Genomic DNA, 20,151 nt, shown 5'->3' with positions numbered 1-20,151 from the left:
AATCCCCTTTTTTGCTTACTAAATGAATGCTACTTCTTTACCCAAGCAAACCACTGCTTCCTTAGATCTTTCCCTAAATCTCTAAACTAAAGCCCAATTTTGTTATAGACTCTTTCAAACACACTTTCACTGAGAGGCTCCATGGTTGTCTATGGTATGTGTTCTCTTTTGATGTAAGTAATAAACCCAAAATTATCCAACTACAGGTGTATTTCTGGGGATCTTTGATTGCAGAGCATATGAAAACAATAACAAAAAAAAGAAATACAAACAAATTTAAGTCTAAATTGTATAATAATTAAGGTGACCAGATTTTTAACAATTTCTCCTGCATCCCGCAGTGTTTTAAAAAAGTCCCGATTTTTGGAAAGAATCTTTTAAATCTTTTGGACTTTTTAAAAATGCCACGGGACGCGGGACAAATTGTTAAAAATTGGGACTGTCCCGTCAAAAGCAGGACGTCTGGTCACCTTAATAATACTATCCTATAAATCAATGCCTCTTGGGGGGAAAATAACACAAATGTTTAACTACCCCCTTTTAACTTAGAAAATTACTTTGAGTAGTCAGCATGGCTTTCAACTTGAGAAAATGACAAAAATCCAGCTAGCCACCTTTTCTTCTTTTTCTTGGTTAAGAGCCTAAATGTGTTTTAAACTAAGAATTCAAATTCTTCTATGGGACCTAATTATCTTTCTGTATAAAGTAGCCTTTTCTTTTCTTTTTTTGAACATATTTTTATTGATTTCAGAGAGAGGAAGATAGAAACATTAATGATGAGAAATAATGGTTGATTGGCTGCCTTCTGTACGCCCTGCACTGGGGATGAGATCAAGCCCACAACCCAGACATGTGTCTTGACCAGAATCGAACCCGGGATCATTCAGCCCATATACCAACACTCTATCCGCTGAGCCAAACCGGCTAGGGCAAAGTAGCTTTTTCTATACAATGTTTGCTAGACCACAAGCAGCACCACTTTAAAAATTAACATTATTCTACATTGACCAATAAAAAAAAATTAGTAATATCTTATCTAGGATTTGTAAAATTCAGTATATTATATGACTTACTGGAAAGCTGCATCAATTACCATTAAAAAAGAAATATAAGTATAGATATACAGAAGAAATTTCAAGTGGTTTAAAGAGGATGAAATCTCCACATCTTAAACACATTTTCTAAAAATCGCCACATTTACAGAAAGGGAATTTTTACTCACGCTTCATTAAGGGGTACAAAAATAAAATCCTTCTCAAAAATATCTACGTGTCGGGTCCATGTTTTTACTCTCGCATGCCGCCTTTGCTGTATTCTGTAAGACAAGAGATAGACTATCAAGTTTCTGAAATGTTCCTAGTGCTTCAGCTTATATGTAAAATTTATAAATTATGAGTATTAAGATGTTAACAGAACAGTTGTAAAAGATGATTTAACAAATTGGGGAAAGAAAATGAAACAAAGGTGTGAAACTGCCCATCACTGAATCTGGAAAAAAGAGATATTTAATTCCTACTACTATATACTAGTGTAAATCAGTGCCATTATTGGTTTATTAATGGCATAAGTAATCAGATTGAGAAGCAAATCAGACCATGACCAATGAGAACAGCAGAAAAAAAGAGCAAGAAAAGTGAGCATTATCTTACCGTAGATGAAGAATACACTACGACCACTGGTCAAAACCAATCACTATCATCAACTCAAAGATGAAAATTAAAAATAATTGAACTAGTGGATAAATTTGTATTTTCCACACCAGCCTTCAATTCAAGCATTTAACAGAACTTATGATAAAAAAAACTAACAAAACAAAAACAACAACAAACTCTTCATGTGTATCTTTTGATCAATTTACTAAGTAAGTATTAGAGCTGGATGCAATCACTAAATGGAGCATTATAAACAAAAGTACACAGGCCTTATAAGTAGAACAGTATTTCCTTAACTTATCTGAAAAGAAATATCCAAAGAACTTATTGAAAGTACAAACTTGCCCTAGCCAGTTTTGCTCACTGGATAGAGCGTTGGCCTGTGGATTAAAGGATACCAGGTTGGATTCTGATCAAGGACACATACCTAGGTTGCGGATTCCTCCCTGGCTTGGGCCCTGGTTAGGGCGAGTGTAGGAGGCAACCAATTGATGTGTTTCTCCCTCCCCCCCCCCCCTCTTTAAAAAAAATATATTTTATTGATTTTTTTTAAATAGAGGAAGGGAAAAGGATAGAAAGCTAGAAACACTGATGAGAGAGATACATAAACGAGCTGCCTACTGCACACCCCCTACCGGGGATGTGCCCACAACCAATGTATATGCCCTTGACTGGAATCGAACCTGGGACCCTTCAGTCCACAGACTGACACTCTATCCACTGAGCCAAACTGGTTTCGGCCCAATTGATGTGTTTCTCTTACATCGATATTTCTCTCTGTCTCTCCTTCTCTCTCCCATTCTCTTTAAAATAAATGAAAAAATACACTCAGGTGAGGATAAAAACAAAAAGCACAAATTCGCAGGTTTCTTTCTTAGGTAGTGTGGAACATCTAGGTAAAAGCAATCTATCCTATCTAAAAGGGGGAATATGCTAAATGATTGCCACACCCTCAAAGATGGCAGCGCCCAGTCCCCTCAAACCCACCAGGGCAGGTCTAGCTGTTTCACGCATTTGCCTCTAGAGTCCCCCGGTCACCTCCAGCCTCTCAGGGCCAGCCCAAAGTGCAGGCAAGCCTCGGATGTCGGCTGCCCAGCTGCCAGGGCAGGCCCGAGGTGCAGGTAAGCCTTGGATGGTGGCTGCCCAGCTGCCCAGGGTTACTAAAGGCTCAGGTAGCCAGGGCCAGTTGAGGCTTGCACTGCCGGCAGTGGCAGCAGCAGAGGTGTGATGGGGGTGTTGCCTCCCACCCCTGAGGGCTCCCAGACTGTGAGAGGGGGCAGGCCACGCTGAGGGACCCCCTCTCCAGTGCATGAATTTTCATGCACCATCCCTCTAGTATTTGATAAGTATCCAAGCAATTTTTAAAAAACCATCAGGCATATTGGGAAAATACTAAATATTACACCTAACACCTTTATGAATTCTACATATTCTTAAGGCTTTAGAATATTGTGGATATTGATCCACATTTTATACTGGATACAATCCAATATTATGATTTTGTTAATAACAAATTATGTTGCCTCAATACAAATAACTGATTTAAAAAAAAATGTTTTTATTGATGTTTGAGGGAGAGGGGGAGAGACAGAAATATTGATTAGCTGCCTCCTATGGAGGATTGAGCCAGCAACCCAGGCATGTGCCCTGACTGGGAATCAAACTGGTGATTTTTTGGTTCATGGTACCCTTTTGGTGCATGGCAGAACTCAACCAGGTATGCCACACTGGCCAGGGCACAAATAAGTGAGTTTTCACTAAGTTAAATTTCAGAACTTATTACATCTGTTCAATATTTTCAAAGAGCTTGACTTACGATAGATGAGTTGTTTCATTGGGATTTCTCCTCTCTCTCTGATTAAGGCGTTTGTAGAAAAAAGAACTGAATATATGAATTCGGTCAGCATCTTCTCTCTTCAGTTTTTCCAGCACCAAATATCTATTTTATAAAAAATAATTCCAATATAATGAATACAGCAGTTTACCTCACACTAACAACAGTCAAGGAGTAATCTATTTAGCCACCATCAATTTCTATTCCTTACAACTAAAAGAAGCAGAGTTGACTTCATATTCTAGATAATAACTACCAGATAATTCTCAAGTAATGAAAAGTATATTTGAGAGGAACACTGTGATTTGAAAGATCTAATATAACATTTATAAACATTCATAACATTATTTCTAACAGCCACAAAGTGGAAATGTCAGAAATGCTCATAAACTAACGAATGGAAAATAAAATGTGATATATATCCATACAATGAAATATATTGAACAACAAAAAGAAATAAAGCACTGATATCTTAAAAACACTGTCGTAAGTGAAAAAAATTAGCACATGTTGTATAATTCCATGTATATGAAATGTTCAGAATATGCAAATCCTCAGACAGAGAAAAGCTAGTGCTTGTCTAAAGCTGGAACTAGAGTTGAAGGAAAATGAGGAATCACTGCTAATGGTTATTGGGGCTCTTTGGGTGGATGAAAATATTATAATACTGCCTGTGATGATGATTGCACAAATGTCTAAATATACTAAAACCACTGAATTGCATACCTTAAACAAGTGAATTGTATATTATGTGTATTATATCTTAATATACCTATTGTTTTTATGTACTGCTTATTTTAAATAGCTTATTTTATTTATTTATTTATTTTTAAAATATATTTTATTGATTTTTTACAGAGAGGAAGGGAGAGAGATAGAGAGCCAAAAACGTCGATGAGAGAGAAACATCGACCAGCTGCCCCCTGCACACCCCCCACCGGGGATGTGCCCGCAACCAACATACATGCCCCCGACCGGAATCGAACCCGGGACCCTTCAGTCCGCAGACCGACGCTCCATCGCTGAGCCAAACCGGTTTCGGCTTAAATAGCTTATTTTAAAAACCTAATCATATATTACTTTTTTAAAAAACAACAGAAAATAAATAGAACTTATTCAGTGTTAAGGTGGCAACAATTAATTATTTAAAAAATATATATATATTATTGATTTTTTTTACAGAGAGGAAGGGAGAGGAATAGAGTTAGAAACATTGATCAGCTGCCTCCTGCATACCCTTACAGGGGATCTACCCACAACCAAGGTATATGCCCTTAACTGAATTGAACCTGGGACCCTTTAGTCGGCAGGCCAATGCTGTATCCTCTGAGCCAAACATTTAATAAATGAATTATTAAAGGGGTTTTATTGGGTCGGCAACTAAGTAATTGCGGATTTTAAAAAGAAAATCGAAGACAATTTTTTCATGGAACTAAATAACTTTATTCTGTAATGTATTGCCCATTTTGATCAATGACCTTTTGCCATCTTTCAGGCAGCATCATAATCCCACGTTCAAAAAACTTCTGGTTTTTATTAGCAAAAAACTGAATCAGGTACGATTTGACATCATCATCATTATTGAAATTTTTACCATTCAAGGAGTTTTGTAAAGATCGAAACAAAAAGTAATCAGATGGTGCAAGGTCAGGACTATATGGTGGATGTGGCAAAACATCCCAACCAAGCTCCATTAATTTTTGCCGAGTGACCAAAGATGTGTGTGGCCTTGCATTGTCATGATGGAATACAACACCTTTTCGATTTGTCAATTCGGGCCGCTTTTCTTCAACTGCATTGTTTAATTTCGTTAGTTGTTCAATGTAGACATCAGAATTGATCGTTCGGTTGGGTGGTAAGAGTTCAAAGTAGACAATTCCTTTGTAATCCCACCAAACTGATAACAAAACCTTCTTTTGATGAATATCAGCTTTTGATGTTGTTTGAGTTGGTTCACGTGGCCTGCTCCACGATCTTTTCCGCTTGATATTGTTGTAAACAACCCATTTTTCATCGCCAGTTATCAGTCGTTTTAAAAATGGATCATTTTCATTACGTTTCTTTAGCAAATTGCAGCTGCTAATGCGTTGCGTTAACTGTGATTCTTTCAGTTCGTGAGGAACCCATGTATCGAGTTTTTGAACATAGCCAAGTTGTTTTAAGTGATTTTCAATGCATGTATGTGATACATGAAGCTTCTCTGCAATCTCACGTGTTGTACTGTGACAGTCCGAATTGATTATTGCTTTGATTAGGGCGTCATCAACTTCAACTGGACGACCAGAGCGTTTTTCATCTTTGAGTGAAAAATCACCAGAACGAAATTTGGCAAACCAATTTTGACACTGCCGTTCTTTTAAGGCTTCGTCACCATAAACAGCACATAACTTTTTATGAGCTTTCGATGCGTTTTTCCCTTTGCTTAAATAAAAAAGCAAAATATAATGAAAATGTTCCTTTTGATTTTCCATTTTTCAACGAACGCCAAACGAAAACTACAAAACAGATCAAAAAACTTTTTTTACTGATTAACAGCTGAATAGCCAACTATCAAATAACAAAATGTGTTTTACATTTGTACTACGTCTGCAAACCTAAAAATTCAACTGAAGTCATGTGTGAAACCCGCAAGTACTTAGTTGCCGACCCAATATATTGGTTCCAATTCTCCCTTGCCTTAGTTGTTTCTTCTTTAGGTCTACCTCAAAAACAAATAGCGATGGTTCCTTGATATCACAAAAAAATTATGATATATTAAATTTGTTTATGTTAAAATCCTCAAAGGAACTATGCAAAATAAAGCTAATGACCATTTGGATTTTACTAAAATGAGGATAATAAAAAAGCCTTGTGAAATCTTACACAGAAACAGCAAATGTCCCAAGGGCACACCTAGAGATAAGTCCCTTAGCATAACACGATCATTTTGAAGCTCAAGTTGATTAAAAGGATCCAATTAAAAATTTCTTGCTTTAGAGTAACTCAGTGTGCCATGACAAAGGAAATTATAAGACAGTGAATCATCTCATGACAATGTAAATCAATCACTGAATTTTACAATAACATACATTAGAGCATGTAGTGAATTAGATTTGAATTTAGGGGTTATATCATAATTGGTGAACCATGCAGCTTTCACCAGCCCAAACTTCAATGGCTGCTCTGTAAAAGTGAGTCAAATAAACAGAGGGAGATACTTCAACTTAAAAAAGTTATGTGTGTTTAAGAAAACTGACTCTAACTTCATATGTAAATAAATCCATGCTTTGTAGTGTTTTTCTGACGTAGCATACATCCACTGGTATTTCTGTGACTATATATAGCTTTCCTAAATGTACAATGTACATATGTCAGAACTATTAACTTTAGTTAGAAAAGCCATGTCTCTTATTATAGAACTATTGGCCTAGTGCATGAAATTAATGCACGAGGGGAGGGGTGTCCCTCAGCCGGGCCTGCACCCTCTCCAATCTGAGACCCCTTGGGGGATGTCTGACAGTTGGACATCCCTCTCACAATCCGGGACCACTGGCTCCTAACCACTCTCCTGCCTGCCTGATCATTCCTAACCACTTTGCCTGCCGGCCTGCTCACCCCCAACTGCCCAGCCCTACAAACCTGCTCACCTCCAACTTCCACCCCTGCTGGCCTGCTCACCCGCAACTGACCCCTGCTGGCCTGCTTGCCCCCAACTGCTCCCCCCCGCCCCCACGGCCTACTCGCCCCCTATTCTCCCCCACCGCCAGCCTGATCACCCCCAACTGCCCTCCCCGCCTGGCTGGATCGCCCCTAACCATCTCTGCCTCAGCCCTGCCACCATGGCTTTGTCTGGAAGGTCTGCCAGTCTTATGAGCATATTACCCTTTTATTAGTATAGATTAAAGGGAAATTTTATTACAAAAATCTTGTGGGAATTTCATCCATTTGGGTACATTTTTTTCTTTCTGTATAAATTATTTAAATATCAAATGTCATGGTAAAGCTGTCCACTTGGCATTTCATAAAGTGAACATTCTAACAATCAAATAATGACTTAACTATAGGATGAAGTTAAAAGATTATTTTAAGGTTACTCTGCTAGTCCATTAATATGTGTCTTTGAAAGTACTTTTTATTAAAGTAATTCTTTTCTTCTCTGCATTTTATTAACATTCTTTAGATGCAATGCCTTTTTAATTCTTATAATACTGATAAACTTTATAAGTTTATTTCTAACTCGTAGAGTTAGAAAAGAATGAAAAGCTTTGATAACAGCCAAATAACTGATTTTAATAGTGAAGTTTTAAAAAAAGTTTCCTTTTAAAATTCACTTTTAGGAATGTCACAACTTTGGTTCAGTGGTTGAGCATTGACCTATGAACCAAGAGGTTGATGCTCAATCCCACTGGGGATTGAGCCCACAATACATGCCAGGTTTGTGGGCTCAATCCCCAGTGGAAGGTGTACATGAGGCAGCTGATCAATGACTCTTATCATTTATGTTTCTATCTCCCTCTCCTTTCCTCTCTGAAATAAATCATACACTTTGAATAATTTATAAAGGCAGTGTTTATTAAAATACATTTCATTTTCAAAATTGTGCTATGAGCTGTTAAAGTGTATACACATTTTTTTGGACACCTATATACAATTTTTTTAAAAAAATCACAGCTTTTGTTAGAATTTTATTTGGAATACCAATTTACATAAGAAAAGATAGAACTTGTAGATAATTAAGTTTGGTGTATAAAAATCTGTTTTAAAGTGTAACTAGAAAATGTTAAGGGGTCCCCTGAAAATATAAATAATTTCAAGAGTATAAACAAATTACTATAAAATGTTTACTGTAGTGTAAATTATCCTATCTAATAAAAGAGTAATATGCAGATTGACCATATTACTCCAACACACAAGATCAAGATAGCTGCCCTCATGTGGTCAAAGATCCTGCCCCCATGTGGACACAAGATGGCCACCACAAGATGACCAGCAGGGGAGGGAGGGCAGTTGGGGGTGATCAGGCAAGCAAGGGGGGGCAGTTGGGAAAACACCAGGTCTGCAAGGGATTGCAGTTGGGGGTGATCAACCCTGCAGGAGAGAGCAGTTAGGGGTGATCAGGCTGGCAGAGGAGGGAAGTTGGGGGCAAACAGGCTGGCAGGGGAGTAGTTAGACATCAATCAGGCTGGCATGGGAGTGGTTAGGGGGTGATCAGGCTGGCAGGCAGAAGCAGTTAGGAGCCAGTAGTCCTGGATTGTGAGAGGGCAGTCAGACATCCCTTGAGGGGTCCCAGATTGGAGAGGGTGCAGGCCAGGCTAAGGGACACCTCACTCCCCCTGTGCACGAATTTCATGCACCAGACCTCTAGTATAGTATATATGCATGAAATAGAATAAACTAAAATATAAACAAAATATTAGGAGTTTCACTTAGTTTTTCAATCCACCTATAAGCTTTCAAGAACAGAAACATTTTAAATAAAAAGACTTAAGCAGGTCAAAAGTAGACTAGTAAAGAAATAGGTAGCATGTAAACATAATCTGAAAGAAAGCTGAAATAGCTACATTCATTTTGAACAAAGTGGATTTAACAACAAGGAAGATTATCAAAGATAAAGAGACATTACATAACAAAGGGATCAACTTCTGAGAAGACTTAAACATGTATGTGCCTAATAACAGAGCTTCAAAATACATAAGGCAAAAACTGATAGATCTAAAAGGAGAAACTGACAAATCCATAATTAAAACGGGAAATAAACAACCTTCTCAATAATTGATAGAATAGGTATGTAGAAAATCAGTTAAGGACAAAGATGAGTCCAATATCAAACAACTTGACCTAATTGACATCTACATAATGGAACACTACACTGCTGTGAAAAAGGAAGGTAATCCTACCATTTTTAACAGCATGGATGGCGCTAGAGAGCATTATGGGAAGTGAAATAAGTCAGTCAGAGAAAGATAAATAACACATGATCTCACTCATTTATGGAATATAATGAACAACATAAATTGATGAACAAAAACAGATCCAGAGACAAGAGAAGCATCAGATGCTCAAACCTCAGAGGGAAGATAGGGGCGGGTGGGGGTAAGGGAGAGAGATGAACCAAAGGACTTGTATGCATGCATATAAGCCTAACGAGTGGACACAGACACCAGGGGGATGAGGGCTTGAGTAGGGGGTAAGGTTGGGGGACAATGGGGGGATAAGGACACATATGTAATACCTTAATCAATAAAGAAAAAAAAAAAAGAACTTTTTTTTAAATTATGGAAAAATACGTAAAATGTGCAATCTTAACCATTTTTAAGTGTACAGTTCAGTGGTGTTCAGTATTGTTGTAAAACAGATCTTTTTTAACTTGCAAACTGAAACTCTATACTCAATAAATAACAATTCCTTGCTCCAGGTAACCACCATTTTTACTTTCATGTTCTATGAACTTGACTACAAATTATCTAAGTGGAAATATATAGTACTTGTCTTTTTGTGACTGGCTTAGTTAACGTTTCATAATGCCTTCCAGATTCACCCGTGTTGTAGCATGTGACAGGTTTCTTTTTTTTTTAATTTAAACCCTCACCTGAGAATATGCATTATTTGTTATTTTGTGTGTTGCATGTATGAGAGAGAGAGAAACATCAATCATTGATGTGAGGAACATTGATTGGCCGTCTCCTGTACGCACCCTGACCAGGTATCTAACCCGAAATCCAGGTATGTGCCAAGTGGTAATCAAACCCACAACCTTTTGGTGTATGGGACAACGTTCCAATCAACTGAGCTATTTTTTGTTTATCACCCATCCATCAATGGACAGTTTGGGTTGTTTCCACCTCTTGACTATTATGAATAGTGCTATGGATGTGCAAAAATCTCTTTGAAACATTACTCTCAATTCTTTTGGATATACACATGGAAATGGGATTGTTAGATCACTTGATAGATTTATTTTTAATTTTTTGAGGAACCACCATACAATTTTCTATATTGGCTGTAACATTTTACACAGGGTGCCATTTGTCCACATTATTTTTCTGTGTGTGTGTGTGTGTGTGTGTGTGTGTGTGTTTTCAGTTGCCATCCTAATGGGTGTGAGGCGACATCTCATTCTGGTTTTGAATTTTCTTTAATGACTAATAATGCCAAGGATATTTTCATATGCTTATTGGATATTGGTATGAGATAACATTTTTTGATTTTGCTTAAGAGCTTTGTTTGAACTTGTCATTGGATGACTGATCTCAAAAAGAGCTACATCTGCAAAATTAGGCATTTAAAATCTAGGACAGTTTCTCTTGTCAGCAAATCTGTAACACACAACTTACTGAAACATATTCCATTACCATTAACTTTTCAAAAGAAAAAAACGGTATCTTTGATAATGAGGGGGGTATAGTTAACATAGAGTATAATATTACCCCCTAATGTTAGGTAAAGCCTACTGGTGTTGCATTCTTCTGTATCCTTTTTGATTTTGTCTAGTTGTTCTATCAAATTGTTGAGAGAGGGGAATTAAAGTCTCCAGCTATATTTGTGAATTTTTCACTTTCTCCTTTTAGATCAGGGGTGAGGAATGTCCAGCCAATAGGCCATGTAAGGCCCATGAAATCATTTGGTCTGGCCCTGCCAAGGCATTAGGGATGAGTTAATTAAATGTTTGACCAAATATAGGAGCTTAATTTAAAAAATATATATATTTTATTGATTTTTTACAGAGAGGAAGAGAGAGAGGGATAGTTAGAAACATCGATGAGAGAGAATCATTGATCAGCTGCCTCTTGCACACCCCCTACTGGGGATGTGCCCGCAACCAAGGTACATGCCCTTGATCGGAATCGAACCCGGGACCTTTCAGTCCGCAGTCCGACACTCTATCCATTGAGCCAAACCGGTTTCGGCAGGAGCTTAATTTTTAACTTGATATTTCGTATGGCCCTTGAATGATGTTATAAATATCTAAATGGCCCTTGGTATAAAAAAATTCCCCACCAGTTTTAGATCTATCAATTTTGCTTCACATATTTTGAAGCTGTTTTATGGCATATGCCCACTAAGTACAGTGAGGTCTTCTCCTTTTTAAAAATATATTTTATTGATTTTTTTTTTTTTTTTTTTTTTTACAGAGAGGAAGGGAGAGGGATAGAGAGTTAGAAACATCAATCAGCTGCCTCCTGCACACTCCCTACTGGGGATATGCATGCAACCAAGGTGCATGCCCTTGACCAGAATAGAACTGGTCAGGGCCAGCTAGGTCTTCTTGATGGATTCACTCATTTATCACTGTTTAATGTCCTGCTCTATCCCTGGCAAGTAATTAATTAATTGTCTTTGCTCAGAAGTTTACTTTATCTGATGTTAACAGAGTTAACTCCTGCTCTCTATTAATATTTGCATGCTCTATCTTCTTCCATCCTTTTCATTTACACACACGTAATTATCTTCGAAGTTTTTTTGTAGATAAGACACACTTGGCCTGTGTTTATTCCATTCTACAAAGTTTCACATGTGTTCATAATTGTTCATTAAAAATTATATGATGGGTGCTTTAAAATATTTGTCAGATAATTCTAATATCTGTGTAATCTTGGTATTGACTATCTATTGGCTGTTCTTTCTTATCCAGTTTAAAATCTTTCTGGTTCTTGGTGAGACAAGTAATTTTAAAATCTGGACATTTGAGTGTTATAAGACTGTGGATCTTATTTAATTCTTGTGTTTTAGCAGGCTTTCCCTGGCACCAGTGTTCAAAACAGGCACCAACTCATTACTTCCAGGTGGGGTGGAGTTTTAGGTTCTCCACTAGGCCATCATTAACGTAGATGGGCTCCATGTTACTGTTAGATGGGGTGGAAGGCATCCACTGGTTCCACCTCCAGTGGATGGGGAGGAGTACCTCATTATCCCCCGGCCCTCCTAAGGACTAGGGTGAAGTCTGGATGTCTACTGGACCCTAATTAGCTTAGGGTAACTGTGACCTCAAAGTTGTTCTTAGCCTTCATCTGCCTCGACCTCTGCTGATACTAAATGTATCCAGCTCTAAAGCGTTTACCTCCCTTCAATTTTATGACATCACACTCTCTGGATTTTTCTTCTTACTTCTCAAATACCTTCCGAATTTATTCACGGGAGCCTCTATCTTCCCTGTCTATCTAACTCTATTGTCCAGGTTCTGTCCTTATAGCCTGTTCTCATTTTTTAATCCCTACCTAAACAATTTGATCAGTTTTCTACTTATTTATTTCAAATATTTCAGAGAGGAAGGGAGAGGGAGAGATAGAAACATCAATTATGGGAGAGAATCATTGGTTGGCTGCCTCTTGCACACTCCCTATTGAGGAATGAGCCCTTGACCGGAGTTGAACTGGGACCCTTCAGTCCACAGCATTGCTCTATCCACTGAACCAAATCAGCCAGGGCTTGATCAATTTTCCTAACTAAAATACTACTTGTTAGGTAAAGCCTCCTAACTATATGTCCAGCCTGAACTCAAATGACATTCAGAACCATATATTCAATGGTTTATTGGCACTCTCCTTTTGCTGTATCAGACATCTAAAAGGGATATTTCCCCCTCTTCTACCCAAACCTATTCTGCTTCTGCATTCACTGCTTCAGTTAGTGGCAAAATCATTTAGCAGGTCTCTGTAGTCAGAAAACTAGGAGTTGCTGAAGCCGGTTTGGCTCAGTGGATAGAGCGTCGGCCTGCGGACTGAAGGGTCCCGGGTTCAATTCTGGTCAAGGGCACGTACCTTGGTTGCAGGCACATCCCCAGTGGGGTGGTGGTGCAAGAGGCAGCTGGTTGATGTATCTCTCTCATCGACGTTTCTAACTCTCTGTCCCTCTCAATTCCTCTCTGTGTATAATCAATAAAATACATTAAAAAAAGAAAAAGAAAACTAGGAGTTATTCGAAACCCATTTTTATCCTTAATAAGCATTCAATCAGGCTTAGAGTCCTGCTAAACAACTCTACCTCTTAAAACATTTTATTATTTCCTTTTTCCTCAAACAAAATGACATAATTAGGCTTCTTAGATCACTTTAATTAAATTTCTTTATATCATTTCTCATCTAGATTTCCATAATAAAAATGATTATCAAAATGATATTAAGAAAACACACTTATTGATGACTTCTCTCATCAATACTTATCACTAGTTATAACAATGTGGACTGTAACTATTAGTAGGCTATAGAATCATTCAGCAACTTTTAATAATCAGATTTCTAAAATTGTTGTATTATGAAATACATTTGAGTAAACTAGAAAGTATTGTAAAGCTCTAAGCACACTGATATTTAAGTTGTTTTGTTTCATATATACACCATTTTATATCACAAACCAGTAAACACATACAAATTTATACATGTATAAACACACTGCACATACATGTATATGCATGTGTATATTGGGTCATGATGTAATCTCTTCCAGGGAAGCTCCTTGGTCCTTCATATTTCCCTATCTCTAAAGTAATGAAACATTCTTTTTTCTACTTTATCTTCTATTATTACTTCAATCCCGTTTTTGTGTTCCCTATGATAAAAAAAAATTTCTAACATAGTACTTAGTATATAAGCTGGCACTTGAACATTTACTGAAGGAAATGAGTGAGATCATACTTTTGTGCTTGCTCAAAAACTTAGTATCTATCCTAGGGTAGTAACAATTTTTTAAAGGCTTAGAACACTTCAAAAATAACAACATAATATGCTGTCATTTAAAAACACTTTGCATATGCCAGATATTTTTGCTAGTGCTTAACATGTATTATCTTATTTAATCCTTACAACCTTATTAAATATAATTTTAAAAATGAGGAACCACAGGTAGAGACATTAAATAACTTCCCACACTAAATGGCAATGATGGCAATCAAAACCCAAATAGTTTGACTCAGAAAACAAAGATACACATTATAGAATGCTAAAGAGTTGCTAAAAGGTTAGCAGAAAGTTAACTTACTTCAAATAAAAGTCTATAATAACATCATTTAAAAATTCTCCTTCACTTAGACAGTGGAGGTCCTCATTAGTAACGGAGATGCCTCCCTTAGCTGGAGGTGGTGGATATACTATCAACCTGGAATAAAAAATTTTTAAAAAGTAGATTATCAAATATTTGTGTGTGTATATATAACTGAAATGCAATAAAACAGAGAAGAAATTTAAGAATGTTGTAAATGTGAAGGAATTCTCTCACTTTTCTACAGGACCCATAAAGATGGTGTGACTCTCTCCAGTTTCATCATCATCGTCATCAAAAAACTGAAATTGTTTGCTTCTAAGCTGTACTCTAGATTCCATGGGCACCTGGAACAGGAAATTAAATGATCGGTTCGAAGTCAATTGGGAAAATTTTCAATAAAAAGAGCAAGCACAAGTCAAGAATTTTTTAACTAAAAAGGATTAAAAATGTGAATCTAAAAAGTATGCATGGTTTTTTTAAAAAGAAACAGGAAAAAACAAGGGTTCATTTATTATTTCTGGTACACTGATACTTCTAAATTTTTGAAACAATGATCTCTGGTATTTTGTCTGAAATTTCTATATCCATATTAAATTAGATTGTTAGTAAAATCCAAAGAACAGATATATTTTTTTCTTCTAGTAGGGAAGGCTAAGCAATCCATAGGATATGGAGCAGAGGCTGAGGAAACAGTACAATGAGCTTCAGTTCTCCAGAGTCAAGGAGTTAAAGGAAGAGCCTTCCACTGAAATTTGAGCCCATCCCAGCTACTTCATGGCTCTAGCTGTTTTAGTTTCCTCCAGAACTATCTTCTGCAGATAATTTTTCAAAAGAAGGAGAACAGATTCCCCTTATTCTGTTCTTTTCCTCAACTTTTTGGGCGAGGCCTTGTCAACTTTACTAAGATTGTGCCTTGGATAGCCCTATCTCCAAATGTGTAGCCAGGTTGCAAGTTTTTTATGTTCTCAATAAATTAAGTCAGTAAATTCAGTTGCTGTGGTAAGGGACAAATTTAGAGTATTTTAAGTTATGTTTGTATTATTTAACATTATACTGTGTGTTACAATCCTGCCTTTCATTCAGATGTCTTCAGAGTTATCTACTATATTACTTATTCTAGAATATATAAGTTGAGAGTCAGAATGGTAGGTATTCTTCATTTCCCAAGCTTTAACTGTATATGTACATGTTACATGTAAGTATACATCAGGAACCAAAACTCCTTTATTTTATTAAAGCCAATGGCATGACTACAAACCTGCAGGGTAATAACAGACTGCAATATAGCAGTAATGTATATGTATGTTGAAAGAGAGAAAAAAAAAAGAGAGAGTAAAAGGAGACAAAAAGTAAAAAAAGAATAGAGTATGGAGCCCAGCCTGTGTGGCTCACTGGTTGAACACTGACCCATGCATTGAGAGGTCACCAGTTTGAATACTCGTGAGGGCAACTGTCCAAGTTGCTGTCTTGATCCCTAGCGGGGAACATGTAGGAGGCAGTTAAAATATATTTCTCTCTCAATAAAATCAATAAGAAAATATTTTTTAAAAAAAGAATAGAGTATGGAAAGGAACTAAAAATCCTTCTTAGACTTGTACCAAATACTGTTTTTGTCACAAAGTCACCTATTCACCATTATATTTTGACATAAAATAGTTTATAAATTGCATATAAAAGCAAATAATTCTGAGATGGAATTTTAAAAATCTAACTCTGAAATGAACAGTATCATAATAAAATGTATTTCCCCTTATAGCTATAATGTTAAGATTTAAAAATTCAAAAGCATAATTACATTTTTAATTTTGTTTTCTTTTTGAACACAACTTCCTTTGATCCTCTCTTCATAGGTTCTTGTACAGGCAACAAGTCTACTATTAGCTTCTTCAAAGGGAATTTTTGCAAAAAAATTGGATACATTGTTCTTTACAGCAATTTCAGTAACGATACTTTCAAATACCATACTTGCTTGAGCATCAAGGGCATTTTGAAAAATTAAAATTATATACTGTTCTTCCAAATCTGAAAAGAAATCAATATAATGTAAGTTTAAAGAAAAAAATAAGTACTAGATAGAAGTTATTAGAAAAAAGAGTAACAACTAGTTATTCCAAGAACGTCACCAGAAATCCCCGTATCAATGTTTAAAACAATATTTGGCAATCTATATATGCAATAAATACAAAATGAAGATCAGTGACAGTGTTACCTGACAATGTCACCTAAGTTATTAAGAGAAAGGAATCAGAACACATTACTCTAGCAGTAGATGAAGAACAAATCTATTCGTGGGTATAACTCATTTGCTTCATCTAATAGGATCGAAATATATTTATAGTTTTATATATGTATAAATTAAAAATTTTATCAAACACAAGTAAGAAATTTCCAAGTGAGCTAGAGAATTTAACTGTAAAAACTGGTATTCACAAATGTGCAAACTCTTAAGCTGAAGCAGCAATTTCTGTTGAAAAGTATTTATTTTACAAATATTCATGCTTTGTCATAAACATCAGAATGGTATCAATTATTATAGAGATTGAAGATACATTCTACAAACTTGCAAATTTCCAATTCAGGCTAAGTTTCAAGGATTCCCGATTTATATGGTTGCACTTAGTACCTATCAGTGCATTTTAAAAAGTTCATTTTATCTAAGGACTATGCTGTACACCTGAAACTAGTATAAAATAATATTGAAAGTAAACTTTATTTGAAATTTAAAACAAAAATCACTTTACTCAGATAATACAAGGTCAAAGAGTGCAGACCTTTGAATTTTAACAATTTCAAAAACTTCATCAATGAGCAAACCTGTGTTTTATCATTAGAACTTCCACTTCATGTGGGCTTTTCCTCATCTATTAAAGGGGAAAGCAATATCTATCCTACAAGGTTCTTATAAGGAATACATAGATAAAATAGAGAAATATGCTAATTAACTGGGGCACCATCATGGGTTGACCAGATAGAAGGTTGCAAACGCAGCCTTGGGGCAGGGCCTGATCAGCAGCAGCCGTGGCTGTTTCAAGAGCTGGAGAGGAAGGCAGGGCTGGACCGGCAGTGGCTGCTGTGGGGCCCAGGGAATGCTGCAGGATTTTGAATTATGCACTGGGCTTCTAGTAAATATTGTTCCCTTGACCGGGAGTTTATCCAAGAGTTTGACCAGGGGATGTGGCAGGCAGCCAGGGGAAGGGAGGAAGTACTTGGCTGGCAGCCAGTAGCCACTAAGCATCCTACCAGTGCATTAATTTCTACAATGGGCCTCTAATATAATATACATGCAAAGGATCTCTCAAAGCATACTCACATTCTGCTAGGCAATGAATTGTACTTATTATAATCCAACCTACATAACTTACTTGTTAACTTATGCATTCTTTTACAATGAGTCCAAAGATTTTCATTCATACTCATTTGCATCAGCATGCTTAGTTTCTCATAAACTGGTGGTGTCGTCTGAAGAAATACTACTGGTAATTTACGAACATTACACCATTCACATTTAGTTAGATCAGAGGTATTTAAAGAAAAGCCTACTGGATCAGCTTCTGCTTCTGTAGAAAAACAAATGGAAATGGAAAATAAATCAATTCTTAAAACAGCAAATTCATAAAGGAAGAAGAATGTGAGAAAGTACAAGTTTAAAGTAAAACACATTTATTATGCTCTGTAAATAGTAACTTCTAGTGGGAAATGAAGAAAAATCTTTATAACTATCTTAAAGAAGCTTCTGCATTTTTTTCCCAAAAGGGGGTTCTAATGAAATATACTTACAATTAAACACAGATTTTGTGATATTACAGAATGAAATTACAATAATAATGAAATATACTTACAATTAAACACAGATTTTGTGATATTACAGAATGAAATTACAATAATAACACATCACGGACCAATAGTTTTATTGCTAGCTTTACCCAGTGGCCAGATAAGTTTCTATTGAAAGAGTACAAAAAATGTTTTACATAAATGTTAAAGGCACGCTTAAAATGAAATACTCATTGAATATTGAAGTTATTTATTACTTGTTCTTACAAGCTAATATCTTTTTAAAGTATGATAACTTTGTAAAGCACTGTAGTATGAAGCAAGAATTCTCGTGATCCGTCTGCAATGTATTAAGATATATTTAATAACTAATCATGTATATACAATTTAATCTTTCATTCCTGTAAAGTGGTTTAGTGTAAACAAAACTTAAGTTAGCAAAAAGACATATTATAGCTTACCTTCAATTGGTATCTTGATAATATCTAAACAAAACTAAAAAAATAAAACAAATTAATGCCAATCTGGATTTATGAGGATTTTGCAACAAACACCCTAAATTACATATTATTTGGCACTTAGATTACAGAGGGCAAAAGAAATGAATCATCTACCGTGTGCTTAAATATAAAACAAGATAACCTCCCACTTCCAAGTTACCTCTCAGAAAGGTAGCCTTCGCCTTTCTGATTCAAATACTGACAATATTCTTATACTATTGACTTATTTTTCATAATTTCAGAGAGAAATTAAGAAAATCCTATATAATAAAATCCTAATATGCAAATCAACAGAATGGTGGAATGACCAGTGGAATGACTGAACCCTATGCACACTGAGTACCAGGGAGCAGAAGCTCAATAAAGGGGCTGACCCCTGGTGGTCAGTGGATTCCCACAAGGAAAGTGCCACTCAGCCAGAAGCTGGGCTCATGGCTGGGAAGTGCAATGGCAGTGGCGGGAGCCTCTCCCCACAGCCGCTACAGGCAGGTGGTAAGGAGCAAGGGGTCCTAGACTGCTAGAGGGATCCCAGTCTGCAAGAGGGAGCAGGCCAGGATGAGGTGATTCCCCCCTCCAGTGCCTGAATTTCATGCACCGGGCGTCTAGTATTACAATATCTGAATACTTATACCCAGATTCACTAACTTAATATCTTCCTACACTTAATCATTCTTTATGTATATACTAGAAACCTGTTGCTCGAATTTTGTGTACAGGTGGGGTCCCTCAGCCTGGCGATTGGGGCTGACTGGGGCCCTGGAGGTTGGCTGGCGGGGGGGGGGAGGGGTGGTGAATGTTGGCTGGCCTGGGTAAGGGGCTGTGGGATGTTGGCTGTGGGAGTGCACTGACCACCAGGGGTTAGCTCATATCATAGTGACTGGTTGACTGGTCATTCAGTTGCTTAGGCTTTTATATATATAGATACACACACACACACACACAAACACACACACACTCATTTCCCTTTTGCTAAACCAGTATAAAGGCAGAGAGGTCATTACTATAACATCTAAGAAAATAAAAATTAAGTTCATTCAACATACAATTCAAATTTCCCCAACTGCTCAAAATTGTCCTTTATATTTGACATAATTTCTCCTCACTAATGATTCTTTCATGGCAATGTTACATTAAGTCTCTCTTTTGTCTATAACAGAGAGAAACCTTCCTCTGCTTTTTATAACACAGCCTTTGAAAAATCCAAGCTAGGTTTTAAAAAAATGTACAACACCCTGGGAACCACATTGAAGGCACACCCCCCCCCCCCCCCAACTGCCCTCCCTTGCAGGCCTGGTCCCTCCCAAGTGCCCTCCCCTGCTGGCCACCTTGTGGTAGACATCATGTATCTACATGGGTGCAGCCATCTTGTGTGTTGGAGGGATGGTTATTTTGCATATTATTCTTTTATTAGATAGACTTATTTATATACTATTAA

At 36.8% G+C, this 20,151-nt stretch overlaps 1 protein-coding gene across 6 annotated transcripts in view; it reads right to left on the bottom strand.

Annotated features, from left to right (window-relative positions):
- SENP6 (SUMO specific peptidase 6) overlaps positions 1 to 20,151 on the bottom strand; it is a 93,569-nt gene that overhangs the window by 16,082 nt on the left and 57,336 nt on the right. For all 6 annotated transcript variants that reach the window (XM_084889247.1, XM_084889249.1, XM_084889248.1 and 3 more), the window contains 7 exons: positions 18,678 to 18,711; positions 17,805 to 17,999; positions 16,238 to 16,464; positions 14,677 to 14,786; positions 14,440 to 14,556; positions 3,469 to 3,591; positions 1,223 to 1,315 (listed from right to left, as the gene is read on the bottom strand). In XM_084889247.1, coding sequence (XP_084745373.1) covers positions 1,223 to 1,315; positions 3,469 to 3,591; positions 14,440 to 14,556; positions 14,677 to 14,786; positions 16,238 to 16,464; positions 17,805 to 17,999; positions 18,678 to 18,711 — 899 coding nt within the window. The remainder of the gene's footprint in view (positions 1 to 1,222; positions 1,316 to 3,468; positions 3,592 to 14,439; positions 14,557 to 14,676; positions 14,787 to 16,237; positions 16,465 to 17,804; positions 18,000 to 18,677; positions 18,712 to 20,151) is intronic.

Source organism: Pipistrellus hanaki (assembly GCF_964339955.1).
Source record: "Pipistrellus hanaki genome assembly, chromosome: 7".
NCBI classification, from domain to species: Eukaryota; Metazoa; Chordata; class Mammalia; order Chiroptera; family Vespertilionidae; genus Pipistrellus; species Pipistrellus hanaki.
The sequence above is the reverse complement of the archived record's forward strand: the minus strand, read 5'-3'. Positions and strand labels throughout refer to the sequence as shown.